Source organism: Podarcis vaucheri, assembly GCF_965113315.1.
Source record: "Podarcis vaucheri genome assembly, chromosome: Z".
In the NCBI taxonomy this organism is placed as follows: domain Eukaryota; kingdom Metazoa; phylum Chordata; class Lepidosauria; order Squamata; family Lacertidae; genus Podarcis; species Podarcis vaucheri.
In genome coordinates, this window is record NC_138758.1 from 48729276 (window position 1) to 48742140 (window position 12865).

Sequence of the window (12865 nt, forward strand, 5' to 3'; positions counted from 1 at the left end):
AGACCAAGGACCCATCATTAGTCCAAACATGGTACCCTAGGAATCTGTGTTCCTGAACTTTAGTTAGTGGTGAGAGGACAGTGTTCTCTGCACATGATCAGAGACACAGTTCTTCCCAACTTACCTTCAGAATGGAATCCTGCTCTCTTTCCAAGACAATAAGTGGTTTTTTTAAAAAAGCCAGTCATCTGAGCACTTTCTTTCAGGGCATTGCAAATTTGCTTAAACAAACCTTCCATCTGGCCTTTCAGGTGTCTGAGAGCCTGATTCAGAGGAACGGGGACTTCCTGATACGCGACTCACTCACCAGCCTTGGGGATTATGTGCTGACCTGCCGTTGGCGGAATGAGCCCCTCCACTTCAAGATCAACAAGGTGATGGTGAAGTCCAGCGAAGGCCGCACTCACATCCAGTACCTCTTCGAGCAGGAGAGCTTTGACAATGTGCCAGCCTTGGTGCGCTTCTACGTGGGCAACCGCAAGCCAATCTCTGAGCAAAGCGGGGCCATCTTCTACTGCCCCATCAACCGCACTTTCCCCTTGCGCTACTTGGAGGCCAGCTATGGACTTGCCAATGGGAAGCACAGCGGCTCGCACAGCCACTCCAGCCAGAAAGGGGGGCACATCAAAAGGAGGAGCATTACCATGACTGACGGATTGACGGCTGACAAGATCACAAGGGGTGATGGGTGCCCAACCAGGTAAGCCTGTACAATGGCAAACTTGTTCTCCAACAGCCAGTCTGCATGTAGCCAGAATGGCACCATCCACATACAAGGAGGCAGCATCAGCAGGCTTGGGGGAACTCCCAAGAGTTACAGAAAGACAAAACCAGGTGGCAGAGGGAGCCCTAGGGAGGGGACTGCCAAACACAGACCAGTGAGGTCTGAGCAAGTTCAATAGACATGGAATGCTAACTGTTGCAGGGCAGGGTAGGCAGAAAGCCAGTGGGAGAGGAAATGGAATGGAGCATCCTGCAAGAGCGTGTGGTTGGCTGGATGGCACCCTGACCAAAAATATTGCATCCCGCAACAGGTTGTTGCAAAGCCCTCTTGTGCATCCAGCTTTCTATGTTAAGGGAGACCAGCTATGAGTGTTAGAGAACCACCTTTGCACTTGTGCAATTTCTACCGTGGACTCCACTCTCAGTGGTGGACTGCCTCTGGTTGTCTCAGCGGCCATGCCTATTTCTCTCAGCCCCTCTAATTGCCATTGTCTTCTCTGCTCTGGGTTGCATTCAGCCTCAGAGGAGACATGTAGAAAATGATGCACGTGGGTAACTTAGGCCCATTAGTTTTAATTGGTCTGTTCTGAGTAGAACTTAGTTAGCCACAACCCTCTGGCTCCAAGGGAGACAAGTGATCATGAGCTTGTATTCTTTAACACCTGCTCATAGACATATACAACTTCAGGGTTCTTTTCTGGAGACAACTGCATTGAGGTTACTGCAACAGGCACAGTTACTTAAGAAATGCCAGTATAGCTTTTCTCACATGTGGGAACTGGGAAGAACCAACAAATTACCAATATAAATGAATATAATTTCATTTCCACAAAGATGGCAGGCAGTGAGTGAAACGGCTTTGCGGCTTGAACTGCAAGTACAGAAATATAAAATAGCAAGAGATTTCGCAATTGCAAATCCCATAAAGTACCCGGGCCCAAATTGCCTGTGCCATAAACTGAAATGGTTCCTATTGGGGGCAGGGGGCTAGGAGATTGCTCCTAATGGAGTGCGTCTTGGGAAGTTGCAGTATGGACCACAGTGCACCAGGCATTGGGGCCAACATGAAGGTTCAGAGACAGGGAGGGAGAGGAAAGTGGAGAGAGACTCTGTTAATTACCTGTCCTGAGGAAGGGAAGGCAAAAAGAAGCAATATCCTGAGTTTCCTAGTAGAGTCCAGAGTTGCTACATAGGCAAGCATGGGCTCGTAGGAGGACAGTGTCTGGATATCTTGGAGAGCAGCCAAGACAAGAAACATCCAGGAAAAGGGTTCAGAATCAAGCAAAGATGAGGTCAAATATGGTTCGTTCATTAAATTTATATCCTACCCCCACCCCTACCTCCTGAATTTAATGAGCTCTAGCTCTGAGTCCTACAAATCAGTTCACATTTCCTGTCACAGAGTAGTGGGGAGGTCAGACAAAGGTGTGGGGGAATCAGAACCTACAGCTAGGTGACTGAGGTGCCCCTCATGGGGGAAAGATGGAGGCATTTCCCTGGAAATTTCCCAAGTGCGGGCTTTTCCACACTTACCTTTCCTCTGCTTATTTCCAGGCATGGTCCACACTTTAAAGCTCTGTGCCCAAGCGCAACGTCCCTTTTCTTCTTTTTGCTCCAGAGCTTTCTGAACCAAAAACCTGCTCTTTAAAGCCGAATCGGAGCAAATGTCAACCTGCAGAAAACCCAAATTGATATTTGCTCCGATTGAGCGCTGAAGAGTAGGTTTTTGTGGGAAATACTCCAGGGCAATAACAATGCTCTTATATGGAGCGTTCAAGTGTGGGCCTGTACCTGGAAATAGCATTGCAAAAGGTAAGTGTGGATAAGTCCTTGGGCTTAACTACCAGGGGAAGATGCTTGTTGGGGAAAGCCTCTTAATTTCTTTCTCAGAATTAATTAACAGCTGAATAGATGTACCTTCACTTGCTTATTATTTATTTATATACAGTGGTGCCCCGCAAGACGAAAAACCCGCTAGACAAAAAACCCGCTAGACGAAAGGGTTTTCCGTTTTTCGATGCGCTTCGCAAGATGAATTTCCCTATGGGCTTGCTTCGCAAGATGAAAACGTCTTGCAAGTCTTGCGATTTTTTTCGCTTCCCTCCCTTTTTCTAAGCTGCTAATAGCCTTTTAGCCGCTAAGCCTTTAATAGCCGCTAAACCGCTAATAGCGCTAAGCCACTAAGCCGCTAATAGGGTTGCTTCGCAAGACGAAAGAACCGCTAGACGAAGAGACTCACGGAACGGATTATTTTCGTCTTGCGAGGCACCACTGTAAACAGCCAGAAGGTAATCCCAGAGCAGCTTGCAATCATGAAACATTAAAACCTCATATGTAGTAAAACAACAAACAAAATAGACATCAATAAAAATAATAAAATATCAGATACACTTGCATTAGGTATACCAAAAGTTTCTGGGGATTCATTACGCTTGCAGTGGGCTTATTTTACTCATCATTGTTTACATTGTGGGTAGGTGGGAAGACAAACTATGGAGAAGGTCCTATTAAAACCACTGTAGCTTCCTCTGGTTCCTTGGCAATGGCACCACACTCATTTGTTTGGCTATGTGCAAAATAAACAAAGGGCAGCATTCAGCTGTGTGTAGACTCTTTGAAATGAATGAGCAGGACTAAGTTAGGTCCATTGAATTTCAGTAGGTCTGCTTTGAGTGGAACCTAGTTCTCAGGTTTGTGTGGAGCTCCAGCTGAACCAAGCTTCTCGATAGCAAGAGATTTGCTACTCTGGGTCTGAAGCAACTCAAGTCATCTCTATATCCCCGGGGCTCGTAAGTCCCCCTGTGTGAAATAGAACTCCTGCTTTTGAATAATACTTTACTTTTACGGTAGTGTGGCCTTCAATTAGAACCGACTCCCTTGCTGGCTTATGCAATTTGGTAATCCATCCCCCATGATGAGGACTGTGGCTGGGTGATGCCACCACAAATCTCATACGGAAAAAGTGTCCCAGCTGATGGAGACTTTAGCATCCTGGACCCAGACTAGGGCACCTCACAAACAGGACAGGCCCATGTCATTGGCAAAGTGAGGCGACTAAGATTGAGGGAAGATAAAGCAGGTCCACTTGATGTGGGCATTGTGCTTTTCTACAAACAGGCAAGAGTCCCTAGCCACTGCACTTTTTGCCTTAATCAAAGCAACAATGCCCACTTATTCCATGGGTCTGGCCCCTTACTCTGGCCCTGCTTGGTCCTCTTGGGAGGATTTTGTGCCAACACCTTCTTTTATCCTTTGCCTAGCGTCTCCTTGCCACATCACCGAGACATCATCCGGAATTGTGCGGTCAGTGTGGATCAAATCCAAGATCTCCACTCTTCAATGTCTCCCATCTCTGAGAGCCCTGCATCTGCAGCCTACAGCACAGGTAGGAACGGTTTTCAAAGAGCAAATAAAAATAAAATGGAGGGTGAGAGAAATATTCAACGTATAATAAAGAGTAATCACAATGGCATGTGAGAACTTCTCCCTACTGTTTATAAAGCATTTTTGTCCTGCTCTTTAGCCCAAAACCTTCTGGTCCTTTCCAGATTATCTTTTATTAAGTCCTCCTACAAAAATGGGCTGCGTAATTGTTTAGGGGACTTTTTTTGGCAGAGGTTGCTGCTGTTGTTGCTGTTAATTTTTATCTTTATTTTGGATCTTTTGATTTATGTGGAAATAGTTCAGTTTGGCTGTGTACTTTCTGTTGCTTTGTTTATTGTTTATGACTACTTTTTGTTATGTTTATAGTTATGTTGGAAACGGCATTGAGCATAGTTTTAACTTTGGAAAGGCAGCATACAAATAAATGATAATTTGCCTGCACAAAACTTGCAGGGAGGTCATATGATGTCAACTATTGAACGTTCATTCTGATTTGATTGTGGGGGGTGGGGTTATACCATGCTGTGTTAAGTAATTATTATCCCGCACTTCACAATGCTTTTTCTGCAGGTTAAGTAGTCGAGGGCTGATTTCTTGGCCTATGGTAAAAACCCTTCTGTTTCTACCGCCAAACCTTTCAGAAGAGAATTTGCAACAGTTTGGCACCATTTTTGAGTGTATTGGATAATGTCAGTTTTTTGGTGAAATTGTTATAAAGCGGCAACATGGGCACACACAGATGATTGCGTGGACCTTATAACATGTTACCGTTGCAAACCAAATTGTTTTGCTTGCCTGTGTCCACTCTTACAAGAAAAAAAAAAACTTTCTCTACCTCTGTTTGCAGTTACTCGGCTAAAACCACAGACTGGCCAAGCGGGCAGTGGCATAACCCCGTCATCCCCTGTCATAAGACGCTCCAGTGAACCACAGCTGTGCCAAGGAAATGGTAGCAAGGCTGACCAGTCCGACAGCCCCCACTCGACCCCTTCCCATGGCTACTCAAGGGCCTCCCCTTCTCCCTCGGTCAGCAGCTATAGCGATCCGGACACAGGACATTACTGCCAGCTCCACCCTCCTTCCCCAGTTCAGTGGGACAGGCCATCTGCAGAGGGCAAACAGATGCCAGCCAAGAGCTACGTTGAGAGGCTAAAAGGGGACGAGGGCCAGAGAGGGCTTGCTCTGAATGGTTCTGACGTGGAGGTGGGGCCCAGGAAGAGGCTGGATCTGAACAGTGTGGGCTTTGTTGTCCCTGTTGTGGAAAGGACCTCCTCCTTCAACCCAGCTATCTTCCAGTCGCTCCTTATCCCTCTGGAAAACAAGCCCCTGGAGATGGCAGTGCTCAAGAAGGTCAAGGAACTCCTAGCAGAAGTGGACGCCAAGACTCTGGCCAAACATATCACCCAAGTGGATTGCCTGGTATGGGATTTTGGGTTGCTGGTGGCTTCTTTGGGCTGCCTCTCGTTCAGGATAGGGCCAGCTGTGCTGGTGGCATTGCTTTAATAATAATAATAATAATAATTAATAATAATAATAATATATTATTTATACCCCGCCCATCTGGCTGGGTTGCCCCAGCCACTCTGGGCGGCTTCGAACAGAATGCTAAAATACCATGGTCTATTAAACATTAAACATTAAAAGCTTCCCTAAAGAGGGCTGCCTTTGACATCTGGTGGGAGGGTGTTCCACAGGGCGGGTGCCACTACCAAGAAGGCCCTCTGCCTGGTTCCCTGTATCTTGGCTTCTCGCCGCAAGGGAACTGCCAGAAGGCCCTTGGTGCTGGACCTCAGTGACCAGGTAGAACGATGGAGGTGGAGACGCTCCTTCAGATATACTGGACCGAGGCTGTTTAGGGCTTTAAAGGTCAACAGCAACACTTTGAATTGTGCTCGGAAGCGTACTAGGAGCCAATGTAGGTCTTTCAAGACCAGTGTTATGTGGTCACGGCGGCCACTCCCAGTCACCAGTCTAGCTGCCGTTTTCTGGATTAGTTGTAGTTTCTGGGTCACCTTCAAAGGTAGCCCTACATAGGGTGCATTGCATTTGGACACTGGGAATTCTGTTTGGGTGATCAGCTCTGGGCTAACCTGCACATTCAGAGAAAGCACATGTACGTTGGTCACCAGTCTTATATTCCACATTGATATGATGTGACGATATGCCTGGGGCCTTGTAGGGAATTAAAGTGGAAATTAAGGTGGAGCCAAAAGGAGGATTACCTCCACTGGACAATCCTGCTGGGAAGGGGGCGCTAACTTATGAGAGGGCATACCAGAGAGCACCATGCGAAGGGCTCCCAGAGGCTTGTGCCCCCAGCCCCAATTTTCCCTGCCCCTCCGTATTTCAATCACAGGTTCATGGAAAATTAATGGCTGCTAATTTATTTTAAGTCTCATTACACAGGATGGCACTCTCTGGGCTTTAAGTGTTTGCACTGTGATGCCCGTCTCTCTTGTCAGCGCCAAGTGTTTATTCACTGGCTTGGCAAGCAGACCTACCAAAATTGTCCCAGGAGTAAGCCTGTCCTTGGCTGGTCCGGAACAGACGCTTATCTGTTCTTCCCAGCCTGAAGCCGACAGCCTGTCACAAGAGAATTTTGCTGAGCCCGTCCCCAAATGCTTTGCACAGCGGCTGAAGTCGCCAGAGTGAGGCAACCTGCAGAAGGACAGCCTTTCTCCATCTTGCCTTCCTCCTGCTCAGAGACACCCCTTGCTCCAGAGGACACAGACCCAGCTCTGTGACCTGTTTAATTATTGCCTGTTATACAGGCATGAAAGGGACGTGGGTGGCGCTGTGGGTTAAACCACAGAGCCTAGGACTTGCTGATCGAAAGGTCGGCGGTTCGAATCCCCACGGCAGGGTGAGCTCCCGTCGTTCAGTCCCAGCTCCTGCCAACCTAGCAGTTCGAAAGCACCCCTAGGTGCAAGTAGATAAATAGGGACTACTTTCTAGTGGCAAGGTAAACAGCATTTCCGTGTGCGGCACTGGTGCTGGCTCGCCAGAGCAGCTTCGTTGCGCTGGCCACGTGACCCGGAAGTGTCTTTGGACGGTGCCGGCTCCCGGTCTCTTGAGCGAGATGAGCGCGCAACCCTAGAGTCGGTCACGACTGGCCCGGACGGGCAGGGGTACCGTTACCTTATACAGGCATGAAGGACTCTGGGAAAGGGAAAAATCAGCACTGTCCAAGCCATTCTGTATGCTCAACACAGCTAGTCCTAGGAATTGTGAAGAGGATTGTCAAGGCTCTGCGTTAGGCCCACTGCTGCTGTTTTTTTTACAAAATTATTTTTAGTTCGTGCAAAAATGCAGATAAGTGGGATGTAAAGCTGAAATAGCATCAATTCAGAACAATGATTTGTGGTTGCAGAGATTCTAACAAATAACAATTGTTTCTTCAGTGACTTTTTTAGTAACTAAAAATATCACCATCATCATTATCATCATCATCAATCCTTTGCATTGTGAAGATTCCCTTCTGCATCCAAGGATGGAAATCAAACCACTTTCCCCTCTTTGTCGCAGGTTGCTAGGATACTGGGCGTTACCAAGGAGATGCAGAGGCTCATGGGAGTGAGCTCAGGGATGGAGCTACTCACCCTGCCCCACGGACATCAACTTCGACTTGATTTGTTGGAAAGGTAGAGTTTGAGGGGCAGGCAGACAAAAGAGATGCTTTGGGCTGGGTGGACAGATCCCTCGTTGCTAAGCACAGTCCTGCAATGTCTGTCTCTCCCGCAGAGATAAGGACTGCTGCCTTTTAGGCAGCACTGTGGAGATTCAAGGGCAGGAAATGCGAAACTAGGTGCAGAGTTTAGCATTCTGGCACTCTGAGCTTTTGCTTTTTTAAAAAATCTAGCCCTTAAGAAACCCATTGCCCGAAGGTTCTGAATGCCCAAGTTGCTGGCTGGGGAAGTAGAAATCTGGAAACACTTCTTCTACACCCCTTTCTTTGCTTCCAGCTGGCTTCCTTCCTTCCCTCTTCTCCTTCCTTAGGTTCCATACCATGACCATAATGATTGCTGTGGATATTCTGGGCTGCACAGGAAGCATGGAAGAGAGGGCTTCCCTTCTTCACAAGACCATCCAGCTGGCTGCTGAGCTGAAGAGTACCATGGGCAACATGTTCAGCTTTGCTGCTGTGATGGATGCCCTTGAAATGACCCAGGTACTTGTTTGGCCCCTGCCCTGCCCCTGCCCACAGCTTGCATTTTTGCTGATCTCTGGAATCCCCTGCAGTCCATCAGCAAATTGGGCTGCCAGCATCCTCGTAGAAGGAGTTTGGGCTTTGGATACTACCAGAAGCTCCATTAAACAGGTGTGCAAGACACCCTCGCTGGCTTTTTGAGTGTTTCCATAGTCAGGCCTGAAGAACTGAAGCAGGACAGATGTGCAGTTTTGGCCCAGCATGAGCCCCAGGCAGACATCGCAGTGGATGTTCAAAGAAATAAAGAAAGTGGAGTTTCCAGGCTGTTACGCTTATTTGCATTTCCGGATGATATCCAAAGCCCCTTTTAGAAACCATGAGAAGGAGCCCAAGGGAACCAGAGAGACACCCCAAATCACCATAAATCACCCCAGCAAACCTCTCAGTACAGGGGCTTTGTGAGACAGGCCAGGTTTTATCCACTATCCCTTCCAGGCATAGGTTGCTCACCTGCAGCCCCCGCAATGTGTTTTCTGTTCTCTTTTTGCGTTTTTATGTTGTGAACTGCCCCATGATCTTTGTGTGAAAGGAGGTATACAAATTAAATAAATAAATAAATAAATAAGTAGCTCTGCTTCAGTGCCCCTCCCCTTACGTTTCCCTTTCCCGCTTGGCTTTCAGATCTCACGTCTGGAGCAGACCTGGATGGTTCTACGCCAGCGTCACACGGAGGGAGCTATTCTCTATGAGAAGAAGCTGAAGCCTTTCCTCAAAAGCCTGAACGAAGGCAAAGGTAAGCTTTGGAAGTAAGCTAGCCACCCCCCATCTTGGTGAGCCTGTCCTCAGGTTTCACTCCCTCTTAGGTTACGCAGAGTCTGCTCTTCTGCTGCATCATCTAGTTTCACATGTTGTGTTTGTTACTTAACGGACATGGCCGGCTCTATGATGAGGCAAAGTGAGGCAGCTGTCTCAGGCAGCAGTTGCTCAGGGGCAGGGAGTGGACTGAGCTGGCAGTACAATGCAGCCTGCCCTGGAAGGCACAGTCCTTTCAGCAGTACTGGAGTAAGGTTCAGCTATCAGTCCAGTTGGCTTCTGTATACGCCTTGGAGTAGAGTGCCATCATGTCTTTTGCCTCAGACAGCAAAATGAAAGAAATGCTTAGGTTTTGAAAATAATACCTTTATTGTCAGTGTACAACCTGTGTACAATGAAATTAACCAAGCCCCCCCCAAACACTCAATCTCATTGCACTCTGTGTGCTTGTCGCACAACACACCAACCCCAAAAGTCAGTTGCACCACATTATTTTCCGTTCAGCAGCCTAACAGCCCACGGATAGAAACTGTTTTTTTAGCCTGTTGGTACGACTGATTATACTTCTATATATCCTACCCGAGGGTAGAAGATTAAAGAGGTACTGGCCGGGGTGTGAGTCATCCCTGAGAATTTTTCTCACTCTCCTAAGGCAACGATCCCTTGCAGGCTCAGGGGACAGCCCATGATATCATGCGCTGTGTTCACCACCCTCTGTAAAGACTTTGTTTGTGGCTGTCAAGCCAACGCACCACACTGTGATACAATATGAGAGGACACTGTCTGTTATGGACCGGTAGGAGGAGGTCATCAATTGTTGTTTAACGTTGTTCTTTCGCAAGACCCTGAGGAAATGGAGTCTCTGTTGGGCTTTCCTAACCACCTGAGTTATTTTCCAAGTGAGGTCTTCACTAAGGCAAACTTCCAGAAATTTAAAGGAAGAGACTCTCTCCACACAACCCCCCCAATATACAACAGGGCTAGTTCCCCTCTCTTCCTCTGAAAGTCCAACACCATCTCCTTTGTCTTGCTAATATTTAGGTGCAAGTTATTCGCTAGGCACCATGTAGAAACTAGCCTTGTATATTTATCTGTCTAGTGTTGTTTGTGTGAGCATTGGCAAATATTTCATAGAACTGTAGAATTGGAAGGGACCCCAAGTGTCACCTATTCCAACCCCCTGCAATGAAGAAATCTCAGCAAAAGGATCCATGACAGATGGGCAGCCAACCTCTGCCTAAAAACCTCCAGTGAAGGTTTTGCTTTTAATTCTATGCTGTGGTCCAGTGTGCATAGCAAAGAACTTGCATGCGAGAGACGGGAAACTGCTTTATGCCAGGCCCATGTTGTCCAGCATTATCTGCTCTGATGAGCAGCACCTTTCTAGAATCTAGGCCATCATCACTATTCTCCTCTAAACCACTTTTACATTTTTCCTTAAGCACAGTGCCCAGAACTGGCCATAGTACTCCAGGTGAGGTCTGACTAATGCAGTGCAATTTCTTTAATATTGCCAGGGAAGGGTTGGTGGGCATAGCCGGATTAGTATAGTGCAGACCAGGAACTCAAACTTGTAAACAGAGTAATTTTGAAGGGCTGCAGCTAGTCAAAAGGAAATGGTGCAAGGCAAGATATGCAGTGACAGCTCAGCTCCTCATATAAATAAATCCTTTTGCTTTCTTCTTCCAGAAGGCCCCCCATTGTCCAACACTACCTTCCCACACATAGTGCCCCTCATCACACTTCTGGAACGGGACGCAGCAGTTCCAGAAAACCCCGAGCCCTGGGAAAACTTGGACAATGGTGTGGAGGTAGTCATGGCCCACCTGGAAGCAGCACGAATGGTGGCTCATCATGGCGGACTATACCACACCAACGCAGAGATGAAGCTGCAGGGTAAGGAAGGCCATGTGGAACAAAGCTCAGCTAAGAGCATGTTGGGAAGACAGAGCAGTGTGTGCCCCGTGGCCTGTTCTGCACTCCCTAAACTAGCCTGCAAGCATCCTAATGCCAATGTTGAACTAAGATTGATCTGCCTGTCAACTTGGCTTCTGCATGTGGAATGTAGCAGGGGACGGTGACATCTTCTCCTTTGCCTTGAGTAGCAATATGTTTGGGGTCCTCCTGGATCACCACTGTCAGTGCTGGAGTTAGGGTAGTACAGGCGGTTCCACCCTACAGGTGTCAAAAGGGGGTGCAAAACAACAACAACAATCCCCATATTTATATGGATACCAACCAGAAGGAAATGGTTGTCAAAATAAGAAATATTTGTGCCCTCAGACCCTTAAGCATTCCCATGTGGTTTCTCTCTTTGAATTAGAAATAATAATAATAATTATTATTATTATTATTTTTTATTTATACCCCACCCATCTGGCTGGGTTTCCCCAGCCACTCTGGGCGGCTTCCAACAAAGTATTAAAATACAGTAGTCTGTTAAACATTAAAAGCTTTCCTAAACGGGGCTGCCTTCAGATGTCTCCTAAAAGTCTGGTAGTTGTTCTTCTTTTTGACATCTGGTGGGAGGGCGTTCCACAGGGCGGGTGCCACCACCGAGAAGGCCCTCTGCTTGCTCCCCTGTAACTTGGCTTCTCGCAGGGAGGGAACTGCCAGAAGGCTCTTGGCGCTGGACCTCAGTGTCCGGGCAGAAAGATGAGGGTGGAGACGCTCCTTCAGGTATACTGGACTGAGGCTGTTTAGGGCTTTAAAGGTCAGCACCAACGCTTTGAACTGTGCTTGGAAATGTACTGGGAGCCAATGCAGGTCTTTTAAGACCGGTGTTATGTGGTCTCCACGGCCACTCCCATAGAATCATAGGCTTTGTCTATCAAGGCATTATCCAACAGTTTCTCTACAAGCATGCTTGTTCTTTCATTACAGGCTTCCAGCCTCAGCCAGAGCTGCTTGAGATCTTCAGCACAGAGTTCCAGCTGCGCCTCCTGTGGGGCAGCCGAGGGGCCGAGAGCAGCCAGAGTGAGCGCTACGAGAAGTTCAACAAGGTTCTAACAGCATTGTCCCACAAACTGGAACCGGCAGTGCGATCTAGTGAGCTGTAGCGCAACTATGTGAGCTCTGGGCACGAACAGCAAGGGAAGAGCAGGGTGCAGAGAGCTGCTAGCACATTCCTCTCTACATCAGCCTTGGTAGGATGTTGCCATTGTGGGAAGTAAATCTCAGGCTGGGCATGGGGAAGCCCCGTGGTTAGTTTCTGCCCATAAAAACATCTTAAGAACAAAGTAGCCAAGCTGGAAGTTGGCTGTAGTAAAATGGGCCTTTTCCTGCATGAGTTACTGACAATCAACATACGATCTGTACAGGGCAGTGACACGGCTCCTCTGACCTACCACAGGCGCCTTTTCAAGCAATGTATGAAGGATGCTTTGCTCAGATTGGTTTAATAGCCAGAGTAAATAGCATTTAAGGCCTATAGCGCAGTTCATGGTTGGTTCAAAAACTCATCAGTATGAGGTAGAACCTTGCATCAACTTGCACCTGGTCAAAACGGACCTTTACACCTCACAATTGCATTTGAGTCCAGAGCAGAAATCTGGTCGCCTTGCTACCTTGCTGTTGAAGTATAATGTAGAATGGCCAGTCTCTCGTCAGCTCTTTGTTTTGTCCTCCATCAAAATTAATGAAGGCAAAAAGGCCCCTGGCCTATCCAGTCAAGTGCTGACTCCCTATTTTGAATGTTCACAGCTGTTCCTGGGTCCAGTAAGTTAAGCACGGGGGTTTCTTCAAGGCCACAACTCCAGGTATTTAGCAAATTAAGGGCCTTAGGGGTTTTTAATTACA

At 47.6% G+C, this 12865-nt stretch overlaps 1 protein-coding gene across 3 annotated transcripts in view; it reads left to right on the forward strand.

The window, feature by feature from the left end:
- SH2D3C (SH2 domain containing 3C) overlaps positions 1-12387 on the forward strand; it is a 78508-nt gene extending 66121 nt beyond the window's left edge. For all 3 annotated transcript variants that reach the window (XM_082208821.1, XM_082208822.1, XM_082208823.1), the window contains 8 exons: positions 252-700; positions 3984-4108; positions 4955-5526; positions 7633-7748; positions 8104-8275; positions 8936-9047; positions 10757-10963; positions 11951-12387. In XM_082208821.1, coding sequence (XP_082064947.1) covers positions 252-700; positions 3984-4108; positions 4955-5526; positions 7633-7748; positions 8104-8275; positions 8936-9047; positions 10757-10963; positions 11951-12126 — 1929 coding nt within the window. In that variant the 3' untranslated portion in view covers positions 12127-12387. The remainder of the gene's footprint in view (positions 1-251; positions 701-3983; positions 4109-4954; positions 5527-7632; positions 7749-8103; positions 8276-8935; positions 9048-10756; positions 10964-11950) is intronic.
- The last annotated feature ends 478 nt before the right edge of the window (positions 12388-12865 follow it).